This window comes from Pseudophryne corroboree, chromosome 2, assembly GCF_028390025.1.
Source record: "Pseudophryne corroboree isolate aPseCor3 chromosome 2, aPseCor3.hap2, whole genome shotgun sequence".
Classification (NCBI taxonomy): domain Eukaryota; kingdom Metazoa; phylum Chordata; class Amphibia; order Anura; family Myobatrachidae; genus Pseudophryne; species Pseudophryne corroboree.
Window position 1 is genome coordinate 650248140 of NC_086445.1, and position 26427 is coordinate 650274566.

General features: G+C 49.1%; 2 protein-coding genes across 5 annotated transcripts in view; one reads left to right on the top strand and one right to left on the bottom strand.

The window, feature by feature from the left end:
- MYO19 (myosin XIX) overlaps positions 1-5732 on the bottom strand; it is a 450559-nt gene extending 444827 nt beyond the window's left edge. The window contains exon 1 of the mRNA XM_063955000.1: positions 5570-5732. Coding sequence (XP_063811070.1) covers positions 5570-5617 — 48 coding nt within the window. The 5' untranslated portion in view covers positions 5618-5732. The remainder of the gene's footprint in view (positions 1-5569) is intronic.
- A 21-nt stretch (positions 5733-5753) lies between these two features.
- PIGW (phosphatidylinositol glycan anchor biosynthesis class W) overlaps positions 5754-26427 on the top strand; it is a 67375-nt gene continuing 46701 nt past the window's right edge. For 3 of the 4 annotated variants that reach the window (XM_063955001.1, XM_063955004.1, XM_063955005.1), the window contains exons 1-2: positions 5754-5947; positions 6024-6149. The gene's annotated coding sequence lies outside the window, so the exon portion shown is untranslated. The remainder of the gene's footprint in view (positions 5948-6023; positions 6150-26427) is intronic. The other variant, XM_063955002.1, reaches the window with a different exon arrangement.

Sequence of the window (26427 nt, forward strand, 5' to 3'; positions counted from 1 at the left end):
CTATATGTGATGATGATGATAATAATAGATATAACAATGCACAGTAATCACTGGATGTTTATCACAGGGCGTTGTACCACACAACCCTGAATGTATGCACTCTTTCTTACTAACACTGTCCCAGTGACAGGTAGAATACTTAAGTGTCCTGTAGGAAGCACAGCGCTGGTAATCAGGCGGTTCCACAGAGGAGGATTTGTCCTAGCAGTCCCAGGAACAGCAAGGCTCTGTCTGTAATGGCTGCTGACCGGGAGTGAGGGAGAGAGAAGCAGCTCCAGGACTGGAACATTGCTGGAATGGCGCCCTGGGGCTGGGGGGAGAGGCCTCAGGTCCGACCTGCTCCCCCTGCTGGCATCCCCACCAGGTGCTTGCGGGCACTGTAAAACGGAGATTTATAAGAAAATTTCCCCCTGACCTGTGCCCATTAGTTGAACCTGGTGGATAGTGGAGTGGCTGCCCAGTATTCAGTGTCCACGCCAGCGCGCGGGCCGCCTCCTGAGGCCGCACTGGATCGCGGTAGATAGCGGGCACAGGAGCCCCTTACCGGCCCCTTGTCTGCGGCCCCGCGATCCAGGAGACGGCAGCGTGTGTGTGACTCACGTTAAGAAGAAGCCGGCGCCTCCGCTGCAGTGACCTTGTAACCAGGGTGCGGGAGTATACAGCGCCGCTGGGGGTGAGGGAGCCGCACAGAGGCAAGTCAGAAAGACTTGTCTGCAGCAGCCCTTGAAGTCTTGATTAGAAAATAATATTCATTTTTTTGTCATTTAAGCTATCAATAGACTGCCTGAGGCAGCCCTCCTGTTAAGTGCCTGCTTACTGCATGGCACCAACTTACAAACTAAGCTCCTGTCAACTAAGTGACAATATAAAAGTGATATTATAACACTAATAAATTGAAAGGATATGTAAATTTCGTCTATCAGAATATAAAAAAGAAAAGATAATCTGATTACGTGCTTAGATGCATGGAGGAGGTATGGGGGAAGACTGGCCCGCGTCGGGAGCTACTCAGCGTTATATACAACACTTCCACATAATATGTAGAGCTAAGGATCAATAAAGTGCCGAGAGTTCTTCCAGGGGCCCCATACCATATCAAATTTCATTAGGCATTTACGTTTAGTGTACATATAACGCTCATGGGAGAGAGTAGATTAACCAGGGCAACCCACTCAGCAGATGGCGGCGGGGCATGAGCCATCCAGTTACGGGCTATACACACTCGAGCTAATGCTAAAGTGTTATTGACATAAAGACGAGAATGAGACGGGAGGAATTCCTGTAAATCAAGACCAAATATACAAATACATGGGGTCATCAACGCAAACTGTATACCTGTGTGACACACTGAGGACGTGACATCTTCCCAGAAGGCATGCACTCGTGGACACTGCCAAAGCAAGTGCCAGAACCCAGCAGCTGGAGCGGAACATTTCAGACAGTTATCAGAAGTCGAGCCTCCAAACTTAAACAAGCCACAAGGAGTCCAGTAGCCCCTATGTAAAATGTACAGCTGTATTTGTTGGACTCTAACACTCGCTGTGGCCCCATGCGAGGAAGCCAGGATATGGTTCCAGTCTTCATCATCAATTGTACCCAGATCTTGTGCCCATTTATCTCGGAGGGCGCTCAGCCCATCAGACCCAGGAGAGGAGGGAGGAGTAGAGAACAGAGACCCTTCCACAAGAAGGTAACGTACGGATTATTGTATGGACAGGGGATTCAGATAGGAGCAGAGCCTCGCCACTGTGCTGTCAGTGCATGTCGGAGCTGTAAGTACCGAAAAAAATAATGTCTAGGAATGGCATATGTAGTAGATAAGTAATCAAAACTATGGAGCACCCCATCCTGGTAAAGTTGTCCAATGGTAGACACCCCATAAGAGGTCCAGCCGGAGTTGCCCTCTAAACCACAAGTTTCAGAAAAATACATATTGTACCACGGTGGAGAGCAAGGGTCTATTGTGGAATCACCCAGCAATTTCTCAGTTGCCAGCCACACTCTATGAGCCTGTTTTAATAATGGGGGAAGAGAGGACAATGAATTATGTGCCAGTAAAAACTGTAATAGAGAAAATGTTAGGCCAGCTTTATTCAAAAGAGCCACTGGGAGATTCCCATAGTCCCCCGTGGCAATCCACTCACAAAGTTGTATTAGTTGGGCAGCTAAATAATATAGACGTATATTCGGCAATGCCAGGCCGCCCTCCACTCTGGGTCTGCTAAGGGTTTTATATGCAATGCGGGCCCGTTTAGCTCCCCAAATAAAAGAGGTGATATACTGGGAAATCAACAAGAACTGGGAGGCAGGGATATAAACTGGTGCATTCTGCAGTATATAGAGAAATTTGGGTTGGATGATCATTTTAACAATGTTCACATGACCCATAACAGTTAAAGGGAGTTTTTGCCAGATTTGCGTCTTTATACGCAAATTATCAATCTGAGGGATCAAATTCAAGGCAACAAAATCTTTAGGAGAATGAGAAATTTGAATACCGAGATATTTAAACTGGGTTTAAGGGGAAGATCGTAGAAAAGGGGAGGTAATGTAGAGGGATTCAACGGAAACACCACTGATTTATCTCAATTAATACAAATGCCTGAGAAAAAGCCAAACGCCCGTACAAATTCAAGAAGGGCAGGTAATGAACGAGATATAGCTGTCACTGGCCTAGACTGAGGATGTTGTGGACTCGGGGATTCTTCCGATGGTCGGGAAGAGGAACCACAACTGAGCTGCAACTGGGGTGGCCTAATATAGGATTTCCTCATACAGGACGCTGACAGTAAGGTTTGATGAAATATTGAAGAACTTTATTGTAGGAAAAGAACAACTTAAAGTCATACATCATAAAGGAACTTATGAGGGAATGTCCAGACCCATTGAAGGGTTTAGTGGGCAATATTAGAAATGCTGATGACTGTAGGAACTGTGGGTGATGTCTAAAAGTCACTGATACCTTGTAGAACTTGTGAGCGGTGGTTAAGACACTGGTAATTTGTAGAACTAACGTGCAGAGGTTTAGGACGCTGATGATTTGCAGAGTTTAAGTGCAGTGGTTTAAGACGCTGTTAGTTTGTAGAACTTGTGAACAGTGACTGAGACGCTGATGATGTGAAGAACTGAAGTGCAGGGGTTTAAGACGCTGTTAATTTGTAGAACTTGAGAACGGTGGCTGGTCGCTGTTGCCGACTCCCCTACACACGGAGCGATGTTCAGCTAATTTCTAAGCAATCTAGTCAGATTTCTTAGAAATTAGCTGAACATCGCTCCATGTGTTCCCCCCTTATCTATCCAGTCAGGTGCCGGTGAATCGTGTCCCTGAGGAGATAAAGAGCACTGTTCACAGATGAGAGACCACGCTGAAGAAGGGGTAGAGTTACAAGCAGCACACATAACCATGTCAACAGACATCTCTACACAACTGTAATACAGTGCAGCTCACTGACAAACACCTCCACACAGACCCTAGAGAGTCCCTGGAGTGACACTGAGGAATGGGGACCAGCACACAGAACACAACACAGCAGCGCAGTGTGAGACTTAGGAGTATAACCTGATTGCAGCGGCACTACAGCCCCCCCCCCCCCCCCCGCTATGACCCCCTGGTACCAGTATAGAGTCTGTAACAGCGTGGGTCCCTGGAGAAGCAGCGGGCATGCAGCCTTAATGATCCGCAGCAGCAGGAAATGGCGCATTCCAGCCTCTGGTCCTGCGCCGGGAAGCCCCGACCAGCTAACCGGGACCACGGTGTTAACACTTACTGCACCCATCGATCTTCAGCATCTGTTAGAGGGTGGCGGTTAGCTGCTGGCGTGGGCACATACACTAACGGTGTGTGAACAGCACCTCAGGAGCTCAGTGTCCTGTCAGCTGGGATTATGAACCATTAACCCTCAGGAGGTTGGTTCAGTCCCCCCCTCCAAGTCCCACGAAGCAGGTAGACTGATTGCCAACCAGTACTACCTGAAAATAATAAAATAAAAAATAAAAAGGAAACTCTCTGGAGCTCCAGAGAAATGCAACCGGCTCCTTGGGCACATTTTTCTAAACGGAGTCTGGAAGGAGGGGCATAGAGCGGAGGAGTCAGTACACACATACACACACTAAAGGTTTTAAAGTGCCAGGCTCCAGTGGACCCGATCTATACCCCATGGTACTAAAGTACAGATCCCCAGTATCCACTAAAACGTAAGAGACGGGTTAAATGCACAATTAACCCACAAAGAGCCCTTCCCGGGAGACACAGAGAGAGGATAGAACCAGCACACGGCGCCCTTATCGCTAAAGCCAATCTTAGCCAGGTGGCAGAATAAGTACCTAGATTAGGGCCTTAGTACACTAGTATATAGCTCTCCCCTGTACCGCTCTCCGGAGGAGCTGCGCGTCCCTGTCAGTCAGCGTCTATGTCAGCTGCAGTGGGGTAAAATGGCGCCTGTGAGCTGCTGGATCCGCTCATAGTGAAGCCCCACCCCTTCAATGGTGCGTGGTCTTCCCGCTCTTCTCTATACTTGCTTTATGTGTCTGAGTGCATAAAATGCAGACAGTCCCCTTTTAAGCCTGTATTGCCGGTATGGGTACTGTGTACGAACTCTGGAGACTCAGTCCGCCCCATGTGGGAGCCGTGCATCTCCGTACCCTAATGCCGCCATAATGGTCAGCTAACCAGTACGCCGGCTAAGTACTCATCACTCTTCTTTCTTCTGACTCTGTTAGGGGTGGCGGCGTGCTGCGGGAATGTACGCTTGCCATGGTGGGGCTTGCGAATAGTTCCCTCAGGAGCTAGTGCCCTGTCAGCGTGGAACGGGACCATTAACCCTTAGTGGGGTTGGCCCGTCCCCCGTCTCCCCCCCTTCCTAAGTCCCACGAAGCAGGCAGGATGATGCCATCCAGTCCCGCCTGAAAATAACAAACAGAAAAAATAAATGCAGAAAACTCTTCAGAAGCTTCCAGAGATGTGACCGGCTCCTCCGGGCACATTTTCTAAACTGAGTCTGGTGGGAGGGGCATAGAGGGAGGGGGCATTCTTAATCTTGCGCCTAGGCTCCAAAAACCCTAGATACGCCTCTGCAAAACCGCAAAATTAATAGAACGCAAATTTAAGGTTTTGGAAGAGGTTTATTTTTTTACGTAAACGTCTCCATTAAGAGATACCTAAATAATGTGAAAAAGTTATAAAAACAACCATTTTCACATTGTTAGTAACAAAAAAAAGGAATAAGTACGCCCCAAAATACACTGTGTGCCTCCAACTTCATATGTTGGGAGAAACAAAACTAACAATAAACAATATAGTGCCCACTACAGAGACATATGCCAGTATTGTACAGCGATTCTCCCAGATAAACTGACTCTGGCACCAACACAAAGCCAAGCAAAATCAATACCTCCAAATCATCATAGCCAAAGCGCTGATTACACTTCGAGAAGTGTGCTCAGCTCAACCAAATACAAAAATGCGTCTGCGGTATCTGCACTCTGTGCTGACATCATACCCCTTCAACAAGCACGCAGGCAGGTACTAAGAAGTACTACAAGTGCCCACATGACCATTCTGGTGACTTACCCATGTTATCTCCCCAGCTGTGCCCTGACCATAGACAACGCCGCTCATGATGATGACTATAGACTGGCACCAGGGACGCAACGCTACCACCTGTACAGCGAGAGCCTGAAGGACAAGGGGCGGAGCCACCGCCAGAAAAGGTCCCGCCTACCGCCTATCGCGTACAACTATTGCCGAGTTACGATTGGTCAACGTCATCATCCGCATTCCAAGCATTCATTCAATCTTTCTACGAGCAACAGCAGCAACGACAGCAGACCCGGAAGTATAGGAAAAGATTTAACAACTGCCACAGCAGTTACTGACATACTCGTCTGTATGTAGTGCCCTCACTGGGTGTGTGATGGTATAAATCGCACAGACTGTACAGGCTGCGTGGTGAGTGACTGATGTTATTCCTGCCTGGCGTCTGAGATTATCATCTAGCAGTATCTTTCTATCTATCTCATTCCAGATGTTATGAGGAGCAACCTGTAATTAGAAGGGTGTGTGGGGGTGTTGGCTCTGGAACTTGTTTGTCAGCGTTACAATATTACCTGCAGCTGCTGCAATGCTTAAAGTGAGGTTCCATTACACAGAGGTAAGACATATAAACAGTATGCGAGTCGCATTGTTCATATAATATAACATATTTCTCTCATTTCAAAAATGATTTTTATATTTAATGCACATACTTTTCAGTCAGTGGTGGACTATGGTGTATTCTCTACAGTGCATTGCTGTTATTAATCTGCTACATTATCATGCATGTACTAGCAATCTGCACGCTAATAGTTAAGGGCCCTACACACTTGCCGATACCACTAAACGATATGAACGTTCTCGTTCATTAATGAATGAGAACTCGGTTCATATCGTTCAGTGTGTAGGCACCAACGATGAACGATGAGCGGCCACTCTTTTGATATCTTGTCTGTGTGCTTAGGGTCGTTGTCCTGCTGAAAGATGAACCGTCACCCCAGTCTGAGGTCAAGAGTGCTCTGGAGCAGGTATTCTTCCAGGATGTCTCTGCATTCATCTTTCCCTCTATCCTGACTAGTCTCCCAGTTCCGGCCACTGAAAAACATCTCCACAGCATGATGCTGCCACCAACATGATTCGCTGTAGGGATGCTATTGGCCTGGTGATGAGAGGTGCCTGGTTTGCTTCAAACATGACACATGGCATTCACTCAAAAGAGTTCAATCTTTGTCTCATCAGACCAGAGAATGTTGTTTCTCATGGTCTTAGAGTCCTTCAGGTGCATTTTGGGAAACTCCAGGCGGGCTGCCATGTGCTTTTCTCTGACGTCCTACTGGATGCTGGGAACTCCGTAAGGACCATGGGGAATAGACGGGCTCCGAAGGAGACTGGGCACTCTAAAAGAAAGATTAGGTACTATCTGGTGTGCACTGGCTCCTCCCTCTATGCCCCTCCTCCAGACCTCAGTTAGAATCTGTGCCCGGCCAGAGCTGGGTGCTCCTAGTGGGCTCTCCTGAGCTTGCTAGAAAGAAAGTATTTGTTAGGTTTTTTATTTTCAGTGAGATCTGCTGGCAACAGACTCACTGCTACGAGGGACTGAGGGGAGAGAAGCAAACCTACCTGCTTGCAGCTAGCTTGTGCTTCTAAGGCTACTGGACACCATTAGCTCCAGAGGGTTCGAACACAGGGCCCGACCTCGATCGTCCGTTCCCGGAGCCGCGCCGCCGTCCCCCTTGCAGAGCCAGAAGACAGAAGAATCATCGAAAAACGACGGCTGAAGACTCCTGTCTTCATTAAGGTAGCGCACAGCTCTACAGCTGTGCGCCATTGCTCCCACAGCACACCACACACTCCGGTCACTGGTGGGTGCAGGGCGCTGGGGGGGGGCGCCCTGGGCAGCAATTAGTATACCTTTTGGCAAACTGCACATAATACAGTTTATAAAACTGTATATGTGCCTAAACCCCCGCCATTAACATTATAAAAAAAGCGGGAGAAGCCCGCCGCGGAGGGGGCGGGGCTTTCTCCCTCAGCACACCAGCGCCATTTTCTCTTCACAGCTCCGCTGGAAGGACGCTCCCCAGGCACTCCCCTGCAGTATACACTACAACAAGGGTAAAAAAGAGAGGGGGGGGCACATAAATTTAGGCGCAAATGTGATATAAGCAGCTATTGGGAAAAATTCACTTTTTTGTTAGTGTAAATCCCTGTGTTATATAGCGCTGTGGTGTGTGCTGGCATACTCTCTCTCTGTCTCCCCAAAGGACTTCTGTGGGGTCCTGTCCTCAGTCAGAGCATTCCCTGTGTGTGTGCGGTGTGTCGACATGTTTGATGAGGGTTACGTGGAGGCGGAGCAGGAGCAGATAAGTGTAGTGTCGCCCCCGACGGGGCCGACACCGGAGTGGATGGATATGTGGAAGGTATTAACCGACAGTGTCAACTCCTTACATAAAAGGTTTGATCACGCAGCAGCCTTGGAACAGCCGGCTTCTCAGCCCGCGCCTGCCCAGGCGTCTCAGAGGCCATCAGGGGCTCATAAACGCCCGCTAGCTCAGATGGCAGACACAGATGTCGACACGGAGTCTGACTCCAGTGTAGATGAGGATGAGACAAATGTACAGTCCACAAGGGCCATCCGATGCATGATTACTGCAATGAAAAATGTATTGCACATTTCTGACATTAACCCGGTTACCACCAAAAAGGGTATTATGTTTGGGGAGAAAAAGCTGCCAGTGACTTTTCCCCCATCTGATGAGTTAAATGAATTGTGTGAAGAAGCGTGGTGTTCCCCTGATAAGAAACTAGTGATTTCTAAGAGGCTACTGATGGCGTACCCTTTCCCGGCAACGGATAGGCTACGTTGGGAAACATCCCCTAGGGTGGACAAGGCGCTCACACGCTTATCAAAAAAGGTGGCACTGCCGTCTCAGGATACGGCCGCCCTAAAGGAGCCTGCAGATAGAAAGCAGGAGACTATCCTGAAGTCTGTATATACACACTCAGGTACTATACTGAGACCTGCAATTGCTTCAGCATGGATATGTAGTGCTGCAGCAGCATGGTCTGATACCCTGTCAGACAACATTGATTCCATCGACAGGGATACTATTTTGCTAACCATAGAGCATATAAAAGACGTCATCTTATATATGAGGGATGCACAGAGGGACATTTGCCGGCTGGCATCTAGAATTAATGCAATGTCCGTTTCTGCCAGGAGAGTATTATGGACTCGGCAGTGGACAGGTGATGCTGATTCTAAAAGGCACATGGAGGTTTTGCCTTATAAGGGTGAGGAATTGTTTGGGGACGGTCTCTCGGACCTCGTATCCACAGCAACAGCTGGGAAGTCGACTTTTTACCTCAGGTTCCCTCACAGCCTAAGAAAGCACCGTATTATCAAGTACAGTCCTTTCGGCCTCAGAAAGGCAAGCGGGTCAGAGGCGCATCCTTTCTGCCCAGAGGCAGGGGTAGAGGAAAGAAGCTGCATCAGGCAGCCAGTTCCCAGGAACAAAAATCCTCCCCTGCTTCCACTAAGTCCACCGCATGACGCTGGGGCTCCACAGGTGGAGCCAGGTGCGGTGGGGGCGCGTCTCCGGAACTTCAGCGACCAGTGGGTTCGCTCGCAGGTGGATCTCTGGGTTATACAAGTGCTATCTCAGGGATACAAGCTGGAGTTCGAGGCGACTCCCCCTCGCCGTTACCTCAAATCAGCCTTGCCAGCTGCTCCCAGGGAAATGGAGGTAGTACTGGCGGCAATTCACAAGCTGTACCTCCAGCAGGTGATAATCAAGGTTCCCCTCCTTCAACAGGGACGGGGTTACTATTCCACAATGTTTGTGGTACCGAAACCAGACGGTTCGGTGAGACCCATTCTAAATTTGAAATCCTTGAACACTTATATAAGGAAGTTCAAGTTCAAAATGGAATCGCTCAGGGCGGTTATTGCAAGCCTGGAAGAGGGGGATTTTATGGTGTCGCTGGACATCAAGGATGCTTACCTGCATGTCCCCATTTACCCACCTCACCAGGAGTACCTCAGGTTTGTGGTACAGGACTGTCATTACCAATTCCAGACGTTGCCGTTTGGTCTGTCCACGGCACCGAGGGTATTTACCAAGGTAATGGCAGAAATGATGATACTCCTCCGAAAGAAGGGAGTTATAATTCTCCCGTACTTGGACGATCTCCTTATAAAGGCGAGGTCCAAGGAGCAGTTGTTAGTCAGCGTAGCACTATCTCGGGAAGTGCTACAACAGCATGGCTGGATTCTGAATATCCCAAAGTCGCAGCTGATTCCTGCGACACGTCTGCTGTTCTTGGGCATGATTCTGGACACAGAACAGAAGAAGGTGTTTCTCCCCTGGGAGAAGGCCCAGGAATTGTCATATCTGGTCAGGGACCTCCTGAAACCAAAACAGGTCTCGGTGCATCAGTGCACGCGGGTCCTGGGAAAGATGGTGGCTTCTTTCGAAGCAATTCCCTTCGGCAGATTCCATGCAAGGATCTTTCAGTGGGATCTGTTAGACAAATGGTCCGGATCGCATCTTCAGATGCATCGGTTGATCACCATGTTCCCGAGGGCCAGGGTGTCTCTGCTGTGGTGGCTGCAGAGTGCTCATCTTCTCGAGGGCCGCAGATTCGGCATACAGGACTGGGTCCTGGTGACCACGGATGCGAGCCTCCGAGGATGGGGGGCAGTCACTCAGGGAAGGAACTTCCAAGGACAGTGGTCAAGTCAGGAGACTTCCCTACACATAAATATACTGGAACTAAGGGCCATTTACAACGCCCTGAGTCAAGCAGAGCCCCTGCTTCAAAACCAACCGGTGCTGATTCAGTCAGACAACATCACGGCGGTCGCCCATGTAAACTGACAGGGCGGCACAAGAAGCAGGATGGCGATGGCAGAAGCCACAAGGATTCTTCGATGGGCGGAGAATCACGTACTAGCACTGTCAGCGGTGTTCATTCCGGGAGTGGACAACTGGGAAGCAGACTTCCTCAGCAGGCACGACCTCCACCCGGGAGAGTGGGGACTTCATCCAGAAGTCTTCACACTGATTGTAAATCGTTGGGAACGGCCACAGGTGGAGATGATGGCGTCCCGCCTCAACAAAAAGCTAAAAAGATATTGCGCCAGGTCAAGGGACCCTCAGGCGATAGCTGTGGACGCACTAGTGACACCGTGGGTGTACCAGTCGGTTTATGTGTTCCCTTCTCTTCCTCTCATATCCATGGTACTGAGGATAATAAGAAAGAGAGGAATAAGAACTATACTCATCGTTCCGGATTGGCCAAGAAGAACTTGGTACCCAGAACTACAAGAAATGATCTCAGAGGACCCATGGCCTCTGCCTCTCCGACAGGACCTGCTACAGCAGGGGCCCTGTCTGTTCCAAGACTTACCGCGGCTGCGTTTGACGGCATGGCGGTTGAACGCCGGATCCTATCGGAAAAGGGCATTCCAGATGAAGTCATTCCTACGCTGATAAAAGCTAGGAAGGATGTGACAGCAAAACATTATCACCGCATATGGCGAAAATATGTTGCTTGGTGTGAGGCCAGGAAGGCCCCAACAGAGGAATTCCAGCTGGGTCGATTTCTGCACTTCCTACAGTCAGGGGTGACTAAAATTGGGGTCCATAAAGTTCCAGATTTCGGCCCTCTCTATTTTCTTTCAAAAAGAACTGGCTTCACTGCCTGAAGTTCAGACGTTTGTTAAGGGAGTGCTGCATATTCAGCCCCCTTTTGTGCCTCCAGTGGCACCTTGGGATCTCAACGTTGTGTTGGATTTCCTGAAATCACATTGGTTTGAGCCACTTAAGACTGTGGAGTTAAAGTATCTCACGTGGAAGGTGGTCATGCTGTTGGCCTTAGCCTCAGCTAGGCGTGTGTCAGAATTGGCGGCTTTGTCATGTAAAAGCCCCTATCTGATCTTCCATATGGACAGGGCGGAATTGAGGACTCGTCCCCAATTTCTCCCAAAGGTGGTATCAGCGTTTCATTTGAACCAACCTATTGTGGTGCCTGCGGCTACTCGGGACTTGGAGGACTCCAAGTTGCTGGATGTAGTCTGGGCCCTGAAAATTTATGTTTCCAGGATGGCTAGAGTCAGAAAAACTGACTCGCTATTTATCCTGCATGCACTCAACAAGCTGGGTGCTCCTGCTTCAAAGCAGACTATTGCTCGCTGGATCTGTAGCACGATTCAGCTGGCACATTTTGCGGCTGGACTGCCGCATCCTAAATCAGTAAAAGCCCATTCCACAAGGAAGGTGGGCTCTTCTTGGGCGGCTGCCCGAGGGGTCTCGGCTTTATAGCTTTGCCGAGCTGCTACTTGGTCGGGTTCAAACACATTTGCAAAATTCTACAAGTTTGATACCCTGGCTGAGGAGGACCTTGAGTTTGCTCATTCGGTGCTGCAGAGTTATCTGCACTCTCCCGCCCGTTTGGGAGCTTTGGTATAATCCCCATGGTCCTTACGGAGTTCCCAGCATCCACTAGGACGTCAGAAAAAATAAGAATTTACTCACCGGTAATTCTATTTCTCGTAGTCCGTAGTGGATGCTGGGCGCCCGTCCCAAGTGCGGACTCTCTGCAATACATGTATATAGTTATTGCTTAACTTAAGGGTTATTGTTATGAGCCATCTTTTGAATGAGGCTCAGTTTTTTGTTCATACTGTTAACTGGGTATAGTTATCACGAGTTGTACGGTGTGATTGGTGTGGCTGGTATGAGTCTTACCCTGGATTCCAAATCCTTTCCTTGTAATGTCAGCTCTTCCGGGCACAGTTTCCTTAACTGAGGTCTGGAGGAGGGGCATAGAGGGAGGAGCCAGTGCACACCAGATAGTGCCCAGTCTCCTTCGGAGCTCGTCTATTCCCCATGGTCCTTACGGAGTTCCCAGCATCCACTACGGACTACGAGAAATAGAATTACCGGTGAGTAATTTCTTATTTTTACAAAGGAGTGGCTTCCGTCTGGCTACTTTACCATACAGGCCTGATTGGTGGATTGCTGCAGAGATAGCTGACCTTCTGGAAGGTTCTCCTCTCTCCACAGAGGAATGCTGTAGCTCTGACAGAGTGACCATTGGGTTCTTGGTCACCTAACTGACTAGGGCCCTTCTCCCCTGATCACTCAGTTTAGACGGCCGGCCAGCTCCAGGAAGAGTTCTGTTGGTTCCAAACTTTTTCCATTTATGGATAATGGAAGCAACTGTGCTCATTGGGACCTTCAAAGCAGCAGATATTTTTCTGTACTCTTCCCCAGATGTGTGCCTCGAGATAATCCTGTCTCAGAGGTCTACAGACAATTCCTTTGACTTCATGCTTGGTTTGTGGTCAGACATGCACTGTCAAGTGTGGGACCTTGTACAGACAGGTGTGTGCCTTTCCAAATCATGTCAACTGAATTTACCTCAGGTGGACTCCAATTAAGCTGTAAGAACATCTCAAGGATGATCAGTGGAAACAGGATGCACCTGAGCTCACTTTTGAGCTTCATGGCAAAGGCTGTGAATACTTATGTACATGTGATTTCTTAGATTTTTCTTTTTAATAAATTTGCATAAGTCTAAAAAAAAAACCTTTTTTCATGTTGCTATTATGGGGTATGTGTAGAATTTTAAGGGGGAAAATGAATTTATTACAAAATGTGTAAAAAGAGAATCGCTGTGAATACTTTCCAGATGCACTGTATATCTTAAATATATCTATTTTTGTCCAATTTCATAATTACATATAATAGGATTTTAATACCTACCGGTACATCCTTTTCTCGAAGTCTATAAGGGATATTGTGGGAAACTAGTACGATAGGGTATATAAGGAGTCCAAATGAGCCAGTGCACTTTAAATTTCTTTAACTGGGTGTGCTGGCTCCTCCCCTCTATGCCCCCTCCCAAAGGCAGTTATAGGTAAAAAGGTGCCCCAAGGAGAAAGGACATATATGAGAGAAGGAGCATGATAACGGAAAAGGTGGTGAGATTTACGCACCGACACACCACTAACATACAACAACAACCGGCAACAGCTGGTAACAACAACAGCAACAGCTGAACGGGTAACTATAGAACAAGAACCTGCAGAAAAGTCCATGCACTGAAGCGGGTGCCCAGTATCCCTTATGGACTACGAGAAAAGGATTACCGATAGGTATTAAAATCCTATTTCTCTTACGTCCTAGAGGATGCTGGGGACTCCGTAAGGACCATAGGTTATAGACAGGCTCTGCAGGAGACATGGGCACTCTGAAGACTTTAGAATGGGTGTGTACTGGCTCCTCTCTCTATGCCCCTCCTCCAGACCTCAATTAGATCCTGTGCCCAGAGGAGACTGGGTGCACTGCAGGGGAGCTCTCCTGAGTTTCTCTGAAAAGAGGCTTTTTGTTAGGTTTTTTTATTTTCAGGGAGCACTGCTGGCAACAGGCTCCCTGCTTCGTGGGACTGAGGGGAGAGAAGCAGACCTACTTAAATGATAGGCTCTGCTTCTTAGGCTACTGGACACCATTAGCTCCAGAGGGTTGGAACGCAGGTCTCACCCTCGCCGTTCGTCCCGGAGCCGCGCCGCCGTCCTCCTCACAGAGCCGGAAGATAGAAGCCGGGTGAGTATTAAGAAGAAAGAAGACTTCAAAGGCGGCAGAAGACTTCAGATCTTCACTGAGGAAACGCTGCGCGCCATTGCTCCCACACATACACACACACACAGCGGGCACTGTAAGGGTGCAGGGGGTGCGCCCTGGGCAACAATATTAACCTCAAGGGACACTGGCAGATAGATTAGATACTGCAGAGGCAGTATATTGGAAAACCCCCGCCAGTATAAATAATTTGAGCAGGACCGAAGCCTGCCGGTGAGGGGGAGGAGCTTGATCCTCCAGCACTAACCAGCGCCATTTTCTCCACAGCACACTGCAGAGAAGCTGGCTCCCCGGACTCTCCCCTGCTGAACACGGTTACAGAGGGCAAAAAAGAGGGGGGGGGGCACATTTAATTGGCGCAGTGAGTGTATTTATATATTTTTGTAAAAACGCTGTACTAACTGGGATTTTATTCCAGTGTCCGGTGGCGCTGGGTGTGTGCTGGCATACTCTCTCTCTGTCTCTCCAAAGGGCCTTATTGGGGGACAGTCTCCATATAGATATATCCCTGAGTGTGTGGAGGTGTCGGTACGTGTGTGTCGGCATGTCTGAAGCGGAAGGCTCATCTAATGAGGAGGTGGAGCAGATGATTGTGGTGTCTCCGTCGGCAACGCCAACACCTGATTGGTTGGATATGTGGAATGTTTTGAATGCAGATGTGTCTTTATTACATCAGAGATTGGACAATGCAGAGTCCAGGGATAAAACAGGTAGTCAATCTATGGCGTTGACTGTGTCACAGGGCCCTTCAGGGTCTCAGAAACGTCCCCTGTCCCAAGTAGCAGACACTGATACCGACACGGATTCTGACTCCAGTGTCGACTATGATGATGCCAGGTTACACCAAAGGGTGGCCAAAAGTATTAATTATATGATTATTGCAATAAAAGATGTTTTACAAATCACAGATGACCCCTCTGTCCCTGACATGAGGGTATGCATGTTTAAGGAAAAGAAACCTGAGGTAACCATTCCCCCATCTCATGAGCAGAACGCGTTATTTGAAAGTTTGGGAAACTCCAGACAAAAAACTGCAGATTCCCAAGAGGATTCTTATGGCGTATCCTTTCCCTGCACAGGACAGGGTACGGTGGGAATCCTCGCCCAGAGTGGACAAGGCTTTAATGCGCTTGTCCAAGAAGGTGGCGCTACCGTAGCCAGACACGGCAGCCCTCAAGGATCCTGCTGATCGCAGACAGGAAACTACCTTAAAATCAATTTTCTCTGACGTCCTAAGTGGATGCTGGGGACTCCGTCAGGACCATGGGGATTAGCGGCTCCGCAGGAGACAGGGCACAAAAGTAAAAGCTTTAGGATCAGGTGGTGTGCACTGGCTCCTCCCCCTATGACCCTCCTCCAAGCCTCAGTTAGATTTTTGTGCCCGGCCGAGAAGGGTGCAATCTAGGTGGCTCTCCTAAAGAGCTGCTTAGAGTAAAAGTTTTATTAGGTTTTTTATTTTCAGTGAGTCCTGCTGGCAACAGGCTCACTGCTACGAGGGACTTAGGGGAGAGAAGTGAACTCACCTGCGTGCAGGATGGATTGGCTTCTTAGGCTACTGGACACCATTAGCTCCAGAGGGAGTCGGAACACAGGTCTCACCCTGGGGTTCGTCCCGGAGCCGCGCCGCCGACCCCCCTTGCAGATGCCGAAAAGTGAAGGTCCAGAAACGGCGGCAGAAGACTCTTCAGTCTTCATAAGGTAGCGCACAGCACTGCAGCTGTGCGCCATTGTTGTCAGCACACTTCATAGCAGCGGTCACTGAGGGTGCAGGGCGCTGGGGGGGGGCGCCCTGGGCAGCAATGATAGTACCTTATTCTGGCTAAAAATACATCACATGTAGCCCCTGGGGGCTATATGGATGTATTTAACCCCTGCCAGGTCTCAGAAAAACGGGAGAAGAAGCCCGCCGAAAAGGGGGCGGGGCCTATTCTCCTCAGCACACAGCGCCATTTTCCCTCACAGAAATGCTGGTGTGAAGGCTCCCAGGCTCTCCCCTGCACTGCACTACAGAAACAGGGTTAAAACAGAGAGGGGGGGCACTTATTTGGCGATATGTATATATATATTAAAATGCTATAAGGGAAAAACACTTATATAAAGGTTGTCCCTGTATAATTATAGCGTTTTTGGTGTGTGCTGGCAAACTCTCCCTCTGTCTCCCCAAAGGGCTAGTGGGGTCCTGTCCTCTATCAGAGCATTCCCTGTGTGTGTGCTGTGTGTCGGTACATGTGTGTCGACATGTATGAGGACGATGTTGGTGAGGAGGCGGAGCAATTGCCTGAAATGGTGATGTCACTCTCTAGGGAGTCGACACCGGAATGGATGGCTTATTTAAGGAATTACGTGATAATGTCAACACGCTGCAAGGTCGGTTGACGACATGAGACGGCCGGCAAACAAATTAGTACCTGTCCAGGCGTCTCAAACACCGTCAGGGGCTGTAAAACGCTCATTTACCTCAGTCGGTCGACACAGACACAGACACGGACACTGACTCCAGTGTCGACGGTGAAGAAACAAACGTATTTTCCTTTAGGGCCACACGTTACATGTTAAGGGCAATGAAGGAGGTGTTACATATTTCTAATACTACAAGTACCACAAGAAGGGTATTATGTGGGGTGTGAAAAAACTACCTGTAGTTTTTCCTGAATCAGATAAATTAAGTGAAGTGTGTGATGATGCGTGGGTTTCCCCCGATAGAAAATTATTGGCGGTATACCCTTTCCCGCCAGAAGTTAGGGCGCGTTGGGAAACACCCTTTAGGGTGGATAAGGCGCTCACACGCTTATCAAAACAAGTGGCGGTACCGTCTCCAGATAGGGCCGCCCTCAAGGAGCCAGCTGAGAGGCTGGAAAATATCCTAAAAAGGTATATACACACATACTGGTGTTATACTGCGACCAGCGATCGCCTCAGCCTGGATGTGCAGCGCTGGGGTGGCTTGGTCGGATTCCCTGACTGAAAATATTGATACCCTTGACAGGGACAGTATTTTATTGATTATAGAGCATTTAAAGGATGCATTTCTATATATGCGAGATGCACAGAGGGATATTTGCACTCTGGCATCAAGAGTAAGTGCGATGTCCATATCTGCCAGAAGATGTTTATGGACACGACAGTGGTCAGGTGATGCAGATTCCAAACGGCACATGGAAGTATTGCCGTATAAAGGGGAGGAGTTATTTGGGGTCGGTCCATCGGACCTGGTGGCCTCGGCAACAGCTGGAAAATCCACCTTTTTTTACCCCAAATCACATCTCAGCAGAAAAAGACACCGTCTTTTCAGCCTCAGTCCTTTCGTCCCCATAAGGGCAAGCGGGCAAAAGGCCAGTCATATCTGCCCAGGGATAGAGGAAAGGGAAGAAGACTGCAGCAGGCAGCCCATTCCCAGGAACAGAAGCCCTCCACAGCTTCGGCCAAGTCCTCAGCATGACGCTGGGGCCGTACAAGCGGACTCAAGTGCGGTGGGGGGTCATCTCAAGAGTTTCAGCGCGTAGTGGGCTCACTCGCAAGTGGACCCCTGGATCCTACAAGTAGTATCCCAGGGGTACAGACTGGAGATTCGAGACGTCTCCCCCTCGCAGGCTCCTGATGTCTGCTTTACCAACGTCTTCCTCCGACAGGGAGGCAGTATTGGAAACAATTCACAAGCTGTATTCCCAGCAGGTGATAATCAAAGTACCCCTCCTACAACAAGGAAAGGGGTATTATTCCACACTATATTGTGGTACTGAAGCCAGACGGCTCGGTGAGACCTATTCTAAATGGGAAATCTTTGAACACTTACATACAAAGGTTCAAATCAAGATGGAGTCACTCAGAGCAGTGATAGCGAACCAGGAAGAAGGGGACTATATGGTGTCCCTGGACATCAAGGATGCTTACCTCCATGTCCCAAATTGCCCTTCTCACCAAGGGTACCTCAGGTTCGTGGTACGGAACTGTCACTATCAGTTTCAGACGCTGCCGTTTGGATTGTCCACGGCACCCCGGGTCTTTACCAAAGTAATGGCCGAAATGATGATTCTTCTTCAAAGAAAAGGCGTCTTAATTATCCCTTACTTGGACGATCTCCTGATAAGGGCAAGGTCCAGAGAACAGTTGGAAGTCGGAGTAGCACTATCTCAAGTAGTTCTACGACAGCACGGGTGGATTCTAAATATCCAAAATCGCAGCCGTTTCCGACGACACGTCTGCTGTTCCTAGGGATGGTTCTGGACACAGTCCAGAAAAAGGTGTTTCTCCCGGAGGAGAAAGCCAGGGAGTTATCCGAGCTAGTCAGGAACCTCCTAAAACCAGGAAAAGTGTCAGTGCATCATTGCACAAGAGTCCTGGGAAAAATGGTGGCTTATTACGAAGCGATTCCATTCGGCAGATTCCACGCAAGAACTTTTCAGTGGGATCTGCTGGACAAATGGTCCGGATCGCATTTTCAGATGCATCAGCGGATAACCCTATCTCCAAGGACTAGGGTGTCTCTCCTGTGGTGGTTACAGAGTGCTCATCTTCTAGAGGGCCGCAGATTCGGCATTCAGGATTGGATGCTGGTGACCACGGAGGCCAGCCCGAGAGGCTGGGGAGCAGTCACACAGGGAAAAAATTTCCAGGGAGTGTGATCAAGTCTGGAGATTTTTCTCCACATAAATATACTGGAGCTAAGGGCAATTTACAATGCTCTAAGCTTAGCAAGACCTCTGCTTCAAGGTCAGCCGGTATTGATCCAGTGGGACAACATCACGGCAGTCGCCCACGTAAACAGACAGGGCGGCACAAGAAGCAGGAGGGCAATGGCAGAAACTGCAAGGATTTTTCGCTGGGCGGAAAATCATGTGATAGCACTGTCAGCAGTGTTCATTCCGGGAGTGGACAACTGGGAAGCAGACTTCCTCAGCAGGCACAACCTCCACCCGGGAGAGTGGGGACTTCATCGGGAAGTCTTCCACATGATTGTGAACCGTTGGAAAAGACCAAAGGTGGACATGATGGCGTCCCGCCTGAACAAAAAAACTGGACAAGTATTGCGCCAGGTCAAAAGACCCTCAGGCAATAGCTGTGGACGTTCTGGTAACACCGTGGGTGTACCAGTCGGTGTATGTCTTCCCTCCTCTGCTTCTCATACCCAAGGTATTGAGAATTATAAGACGTAGAGGAGTAAGAACTATACTCGTGGCTCCGGATTGGCCAAGAAGGACTTGGTACCCGGAACTTCAAGAGATGCTCACAGAGGACTCATGGCCTCTGCCGCTAAGAAGGGACTTGCTTCAGCAAGTACCATGTCTGTTCCAAGACTTACCGCGGCTGCGTTTGACGGCATGGCGGTTGAACGCCGGATCCTAAGGGAAAAAGGCATTCCGGAAGAGGTCATTCCTACCCTGGTCAAAGCCAGGAAGGAGGTGACCGCACAACATTATCACCACATGTGGCGAAAATATGTTGCGTGGTGTGAGGCCAGGAAGGCCCCATGAAGAAATTTCAACTCGGTCGTTTCCTGCATTTCCTGCAAACAGGAGTGTCTATGGGCCTCAAATTGGGGTCCATTAAGGTTCAAATTTCGGCCCTGTCGATTTTCTTCCAGAAAGAATTGGCTTCAGTTCCTGAAGTCCAGAAGTTTGTCAAGGGAGTACTGCATATACAACCCCCTTTTGTGCCTCCAGTGGCACTGTGGGATCTCAACGTAGTTCTGGGATTCCTAAAATTACATTGGTTTAAACCGCTCAAATCTGTGGATTTGAAATATCTCACAGGGAAAGTGACCATGCTGTTGGCCCTGGCCTCGGCCAGGCGAGTGTCAGAATTGGCGGCGTTTGTCTCAAAAAAGCCCATATCTGATTGTCCATTCGGACAGGGCAGAGCTGCGGACTCATCCCCAGTTTCTCCCTAAGGTGGTGTCAGTGTTTCACCCGAACCAGCTTATTGTGGTACCTGCGGCTACTAGGGAATTGGAGGACTCCAAGTTGCTAGATGTTGTCAGGGCCCTGAAAATATAGTTTCCAGGATGGCTGGAGTCAGGAAAACTGACTTGCTGTTATCCTGTATGCACCCAACAAACTGGGTGCTCTTGCTTCTAAGCAGACGATTGCTAGTTGGATGTGTAGTACAATTCAGCTTGCACATTCTGTGGCAGGCCTGCCACAGCCAAAATATGTAAATGCCCATTCCACAAGGAAGGTGGGCTCATCTTGGGCGGCTGCCCGAGGGGTCTCGGCTTTACAACTTTGCCGAGCTGATACTTGGTCAGGGGCACACCCTGACTGAGGAGGACCTGGAGTTCTCTCATTCGGTGCTGCAGAGTCATCCGCACTCTCCCGCCCGTTTGGGAGCTTTGGTATAATCCCCATGGTCCTGACGGAGTCCCCAGCATCCACTTAGGACGTCAGAGAAAATAAGAATTTACTTACCGATAATTATATTTCTCGTAGTCCGTAGTGGATGCTGGGCGCCCATCCCAAGTGCGGATTGTCTGCAATACTTGTACATAGTTATTGTTACAAAAATCGGGTTATTATTGTTGTGAGCCATCTTTTCAGATGCTCCGCTGTTATCATGCTGTTAACTGGGTTCAGATCACAGGTTGTACAGTGTGATTGGTGTGGCTGGTATGAGTCTTACCCGGGATTCAAAATCCTTCCTTATTGTGTACGCTCGTCCGGGCACAGTATCCTAACTGAGGCTTGGAGGAGGGTCATAGGGGGAGGAGCCAGTGCACACCACCTGATCCTAAAGCTTTTACTTTTGTGCCCTGTCTCCTGCGGAGCCGCTAATCCCCATGGTCCTGACGGAGTCCCCAGCATCCACTACGGACTACGAGAAATAGAATTATCGGTAAGTAAATTCTTATTTATACACATACGGGTGCTTTGCTCAGACCGGCAATAGCGTTGGCTTTGGTTTGTAGCGCTGTAGCAGCTTGGACAGATACCTTGTCAGCTGACATTGATACCCTAGATAGGGATACCATTTTATTGACCTTAGGTCACATTAAAGACGCAGTCTTTTATATGAGAGACGCTCAGAGAGACGTTGGGCTGCTAGGTTCGAGAGCCAACGCCATGGCGATTTCTGCTAGGCGAGCCCTGTGGACCCGCCAATGGACGGGTGATGCCGACTCAAAGAGGCATATGGAAGTTTTGCCTTACAAGGGTGAGGTTTTATTTGGGGAAGGTCTCGCGGACCTGGGGGTATATTTACAAAGATTCGTGTTTTTGCCGTTTTTAAGGGTGTTTGAACTCGAATGGTATCGGGTACATTTTACTGCAACTTTTTGAATTCTGATACGATCATTCACTAAGCTGCAGATTTTTCCAAATTCGGATTTTCCGATGTTGATGTGATTCGTAATGTCAGGCAGTGTTTTACGGGAGTGATGAGTAAAACACTGCCTGACAAAACACAAGGAATCCCGGCCGGATCTGTGAGATCCATGCAGGGCTTCATTGTGTACCTTAAGAAGGTGTTTAAAGTGTTAAAAAATCAGAAAAAAATTGCGTGGGGTCCCCCCTCCTAAGCACAACCAGCCTCGGGCTCTTTGAGCCGGTCCTAGTTGACAAAATATGGGGGGGGGGAATGACCGGGGTTCCCCCGTATTTCTTAAACCAGCACCGGGCTCCACTAGCCAGGTACATAATGCCACAGCCGGAGGACACTTTTATTGTGGTCCCGGCGGCCCTGGCATCACATACCCAACTAGTCACCCCTGGCCGGGGTACCCTGTAGGAGTGGGAACCCCTTAAATCAAGGGGTCCCCCCCCTCCAGCTACCCAAGGGCCAGGGGTGAAGCCCGAGGCTGTTCCCCCCCCCCCCCCCATCCAAGGGCGGCGGATGGGGGGCTGATAGCCTTGTGTAAAAAATGAGAATATTGTTTTTAGTAGCAGTACTATAAGTCCCAGCAAGCCTCCCCCGCAAGCTGGTACTTGGAGAACCACAAGTACCAGCATGCGGTGGAAAACCGGGCCCGCTGGTACCTGTAGTACTACTACTACAATATACCCAACAAAAAACAGGACACACACACCGTGACAGTATAAGTTTATTACATACATGCACACCTCCAAACATACATACTTACCTATGTTCACACGAGGCTCGGTCCCCTTCTCCATGTAGAATCCTCGGGGTACCTGTGAAAAAAATTATACTCGCATAATCCAGTGTTGCTTGTCTTCTTTGTAAAATCCACGTACTTGGCAAAACAAAAAAACTGAAACCCGACCACACACTGAAAGGGGAACTTTGCGGTTAGCGGTTGACCGAAAGTAACCTCACCGCTGACCGCAAAGTTCCCACCATTGTATACAATGGAGCGCATAGGCGCTACATTGTATCTCTGCCGTGTGCAGCCTCACAGACACTACAGAAGCACACAGCCAATCAGGAGAGTGCCACGACGTGGCTCTCCCTGATTGGCTGAAGGGAACCTCTTTGACAGGAGTCAGGGGGGGTCCTGGCAGTCGGGGAAAGGGGTCCCATGTGTAAACATGGGACCCCTTTCAGTGCGTGGTCGGGTTTCCGTTTTTTGTTTTGCCAAGTGCGTGGATTTTACAAAGAAGACAAGCAACACTGGATATTGGGAGTATAATTTTTTTTCACAGGTACCCCGAGGATTCTACATGGAGAAGAGGACCGAGCCTCGTGTGAACATAGGTAAGTATGTATGTTTGGAGGTGTGCATGTATGTAATAAACTTATACTGTCACGGTGTGTGTGTCCTGTTTTTTGTTGGGTTTTTTTTTTTTAGTAGTAGTACTACAGGTACCAGCGGGCCCGGTTTTCCACCGCATGCTGGTACTTGTGGTTCTCCAAGTACCAGCTTGCGGGGGAGGCTTGCTGGGACTTATAGTACTGCTACTAAAAACAATATTCTCATTTTTTACACAAGGCTATCAGCCCCCCATCCGCCGCTCTTGGATGGGAGGGGCAGCCTCGGGCTTCACCCCTGGCCCTTGGGTGGCTGGAGGGGGGGGACCCCTTGATTTAAGGTGTTCCCACTCCTCCAGGGTACCCCGGCCAGGGGTGACTAGTTGGGTATGTAATGCCAGGGCCGCCTGGACCACAATAAAAGTGTCCCCCGGCTGTGGCATGATGTACCTGGCTAGTGGAGCCCGGTGCTGGTTTAAGAAATACGGGGGACCCCTACGCTTTTTGACCCCCGTATTTTTTGAACCAGGCGCAGAGCCCGGTGCTGGTTGATGAAATATGGGGGAACCCCTGTCATTTTTTTTTCCCCATATTTTGTCAACCAGGACCGGCTCAAAAGAGCCCGAGGCTGGTTGTGCTTAGGAGAGGGGACCCCACGCAATTTTTTTTCCTGTTTTTACACTAAACACACCCTTTCCCATAGATAACCATGCACAGATCTCACTGATCCGTGCATGGTTATCCAAACTCGACTGGAAAAAGCAGGTCTATTTTTTTGCTGCTTTTTTTTTTTTTAACGAATCGCAAAAAAATAGACCTGCACTTGAGCACTCAGAGACTAACACCCAAATACGAATGAATAGTGAATACCCGTATTGTATGAAATAACAGCCGCGTTTGACCGATGGTCTATTCATTCGTATTTCAGAACTTTGCCGTTAAATCCATTACGAATAGACCAGACACTGCCAAGATTTGTGCTTAGTGAATTCCCGGATTGGGACTTTGGAAAAAAAACACAAATCGGACAAACTCAATTTTTTTAGTAAATATTGGCCCTGGTTCCACAGCTACTGCGGGTAAATCCACTTTTTTACCTTATGTTCCCCCACAGGGAAGGGAGATAGTTTTAGCTGCAATTCAAAAACTGTGTCAACAAGTGGTTGTCGAAGTTCCCCTAGTTCAACAGGGGAAGGGGTACTATTCAACCCTGTTTGTGGTTCCGAAACCGGATGGCTCGGTCAGGCCCATTCTAAATCTAAAATCCCTAAACCTGTACTTGAAAAAGTTCAAATTCAAGATGGAATCGCTTCGGGCAGTTATCTCCTGCCTGGAAGGAGATATCCCCCTCATCAGGCATACCTGAGATTCGCTGTACAGGACTGTCATTTCCAGTTTCAGAAGTTGCCGTTTGGGCTTTCCACGGCCCCGAGGATTTTCACCAAGGTAATGGCGGAAATTATGGTGCTCCTGCGCAGGCAGGGAGTCACAATTATCCCGTACTTGGACGATCTGATAAAAGCGAGATCGAGAGATCAGTTGCTGAAAAGCGTGTCGCTCTCCCTGAGAGTGCTACAGTAACATGGCTAGATTCTAAATCTACCAAAGTCACAGTTGGTTCCAACGACTCTGCTATCTTTCTTAGGCATGATTCTGGACACGGAACAAAAGAGGGTTTTTCTCCCAATGGAAAAGCCCAGGAACTCCAGAACATGGTCAGAGACCTGTTAAAACCGAAAAGAGTGTCAGTCCATCAATGCACTCGAGTGCTGGGAAAAATGGTGGCGACCTACGAGGCCATCCCCTTCGGCAGGTTTCATGCAAGGACATTTCAATGGGACCATCTGGACAAGTGGTCCGGGTCCCATCTTCAAATTCATCAGAAAATAAGCCTGTCCCCCAGGGCCAGGGTGTCTCTTCTGTGGTGGCTGCAGAGTGCTCCCCTTCTAGAGGGTCGCAGGTTCGGCATTCAAGACTGGGTTCTGGTGACCACGGACGCGGGCCTCCGAGGATGGGGAGCAGTCACACAAGGAAGAAACTATCAGGGACTATGGTCAAGCAAGGAGGCTTGTCTACACATCAACATACTGGAATTAAGGGCCATATACAACGGCCTACGACAAGCGGAGAATCTTCTTTGCGACCTACCGGTTCTGATTCAATCAGACAACGTCACAGCCGTGGCTCTTGTAAACCGCCAAGGCGGGACAAGGAGCAGCGTGGCAATGGCGGAAGCCACCAGGGTTCTTCGCTGGGCGAAAAATCGCGTAAGCGCTCTGTCAGCAGTCTTCATTCCGGGAGTGGACAACTGGGAAGCAGACTTCCTCAGCAGACACGATCTCCATCCAGGAGAGTGGGGACTTCATCAAGAAGTTTTTGCAGAGATAACAAGTCTTTGGGGACTTCCTCAAATAGACATGATGGCGTCACGCCTCAACAAGAAGCTTCGGAGGTATTGTGCCAGGTCAAGGGACCCTCAGGCAGTAGCAGCAGACGCATTGGTGACACCATGGGTGTTTCAGTCGGTCTATGTGTTCCCTCCTCTTCCACTCATCTCAAAAATATTGAGAATCATAAGACGAAAAAGAGTGCAGACAATACTCATTGTTCCAGATTGGCCTCGAAGGGCCTGGTATTCGGATCTTCGGGAGATGCTCACAGAAGATCCATGGCCTCCTCCTCTCAGGGAGGACCTGTTGCAGCAGGGGCCCGCGTGTTCCAAGACTTACCGCGGTTACGTTTGACGGCATGGCGGTTGAACACCGAATCCTAGCTGGGAAAGGTATTCCGGAGGAAGTCATCCCTACTCTGATAAGGGCTAGGAAGGAGGTGATGGCGAAACATTATCACCGTATTTGGAGGAAGTATGTATCTTGGTGTGAAGCCAAGAATGCTCCTACGGAAGATTTCCACCTGGGCCGTTTTCTCCACTTTCTACAGGCAGGAGTGGATATGGGCCTGAAGTTAGGGCCGAAATCTGTACCTTAATGGAGCCTATCTATATTCTTTCAGAAGGAATTGGCTTCTCTCCCAGAAGTCCAGACTTTTGTAAAGAGAGTGCTGCACATCCAGCCTCCTTTTGTGCCCCCAGTGGCACCATGGGACCTTAACGTGGTGTTACGGTTCCTAAAATCTCACTGGTTTGAACCTCTTCAGACGGTGGATTTAAAATTTCTCACTTGGAAGATGGTCATGTTGTTGGCCTTGGCATCTGCAAGACGGGTGTCCGAATTGGCGGCTTTGTCTCACAAAAGCCCCTATCTGATTTTCCATGTGGATAGAGCAGAGTTGAGGACTCGTCCTCAATTTTTGCCTAAGGTGGTTTCATCGTTTCATATGAACCAACCTATTGTGGTGCCTGTGGTTACGGGAGACTTGGAGGATTCCAAGTCCCTGGATGTAGTCAGGGCCTTAAAAATTTACGTAGCCAGGACGGCTCGGGTTAGGAAAACAGAGGCACTGTTTGTCCTGTATGCGGCCAACAAGGTTGGCGTTCCTGCTTCTAAGCAGACTATTGCTCGCTGGATCTGTAACACGATTCAACAGGCTCATTCTACGGCTGGATTGCCGTTACCAAATTCAGTAAAGGCCCATTCCACTAGGAAGGTG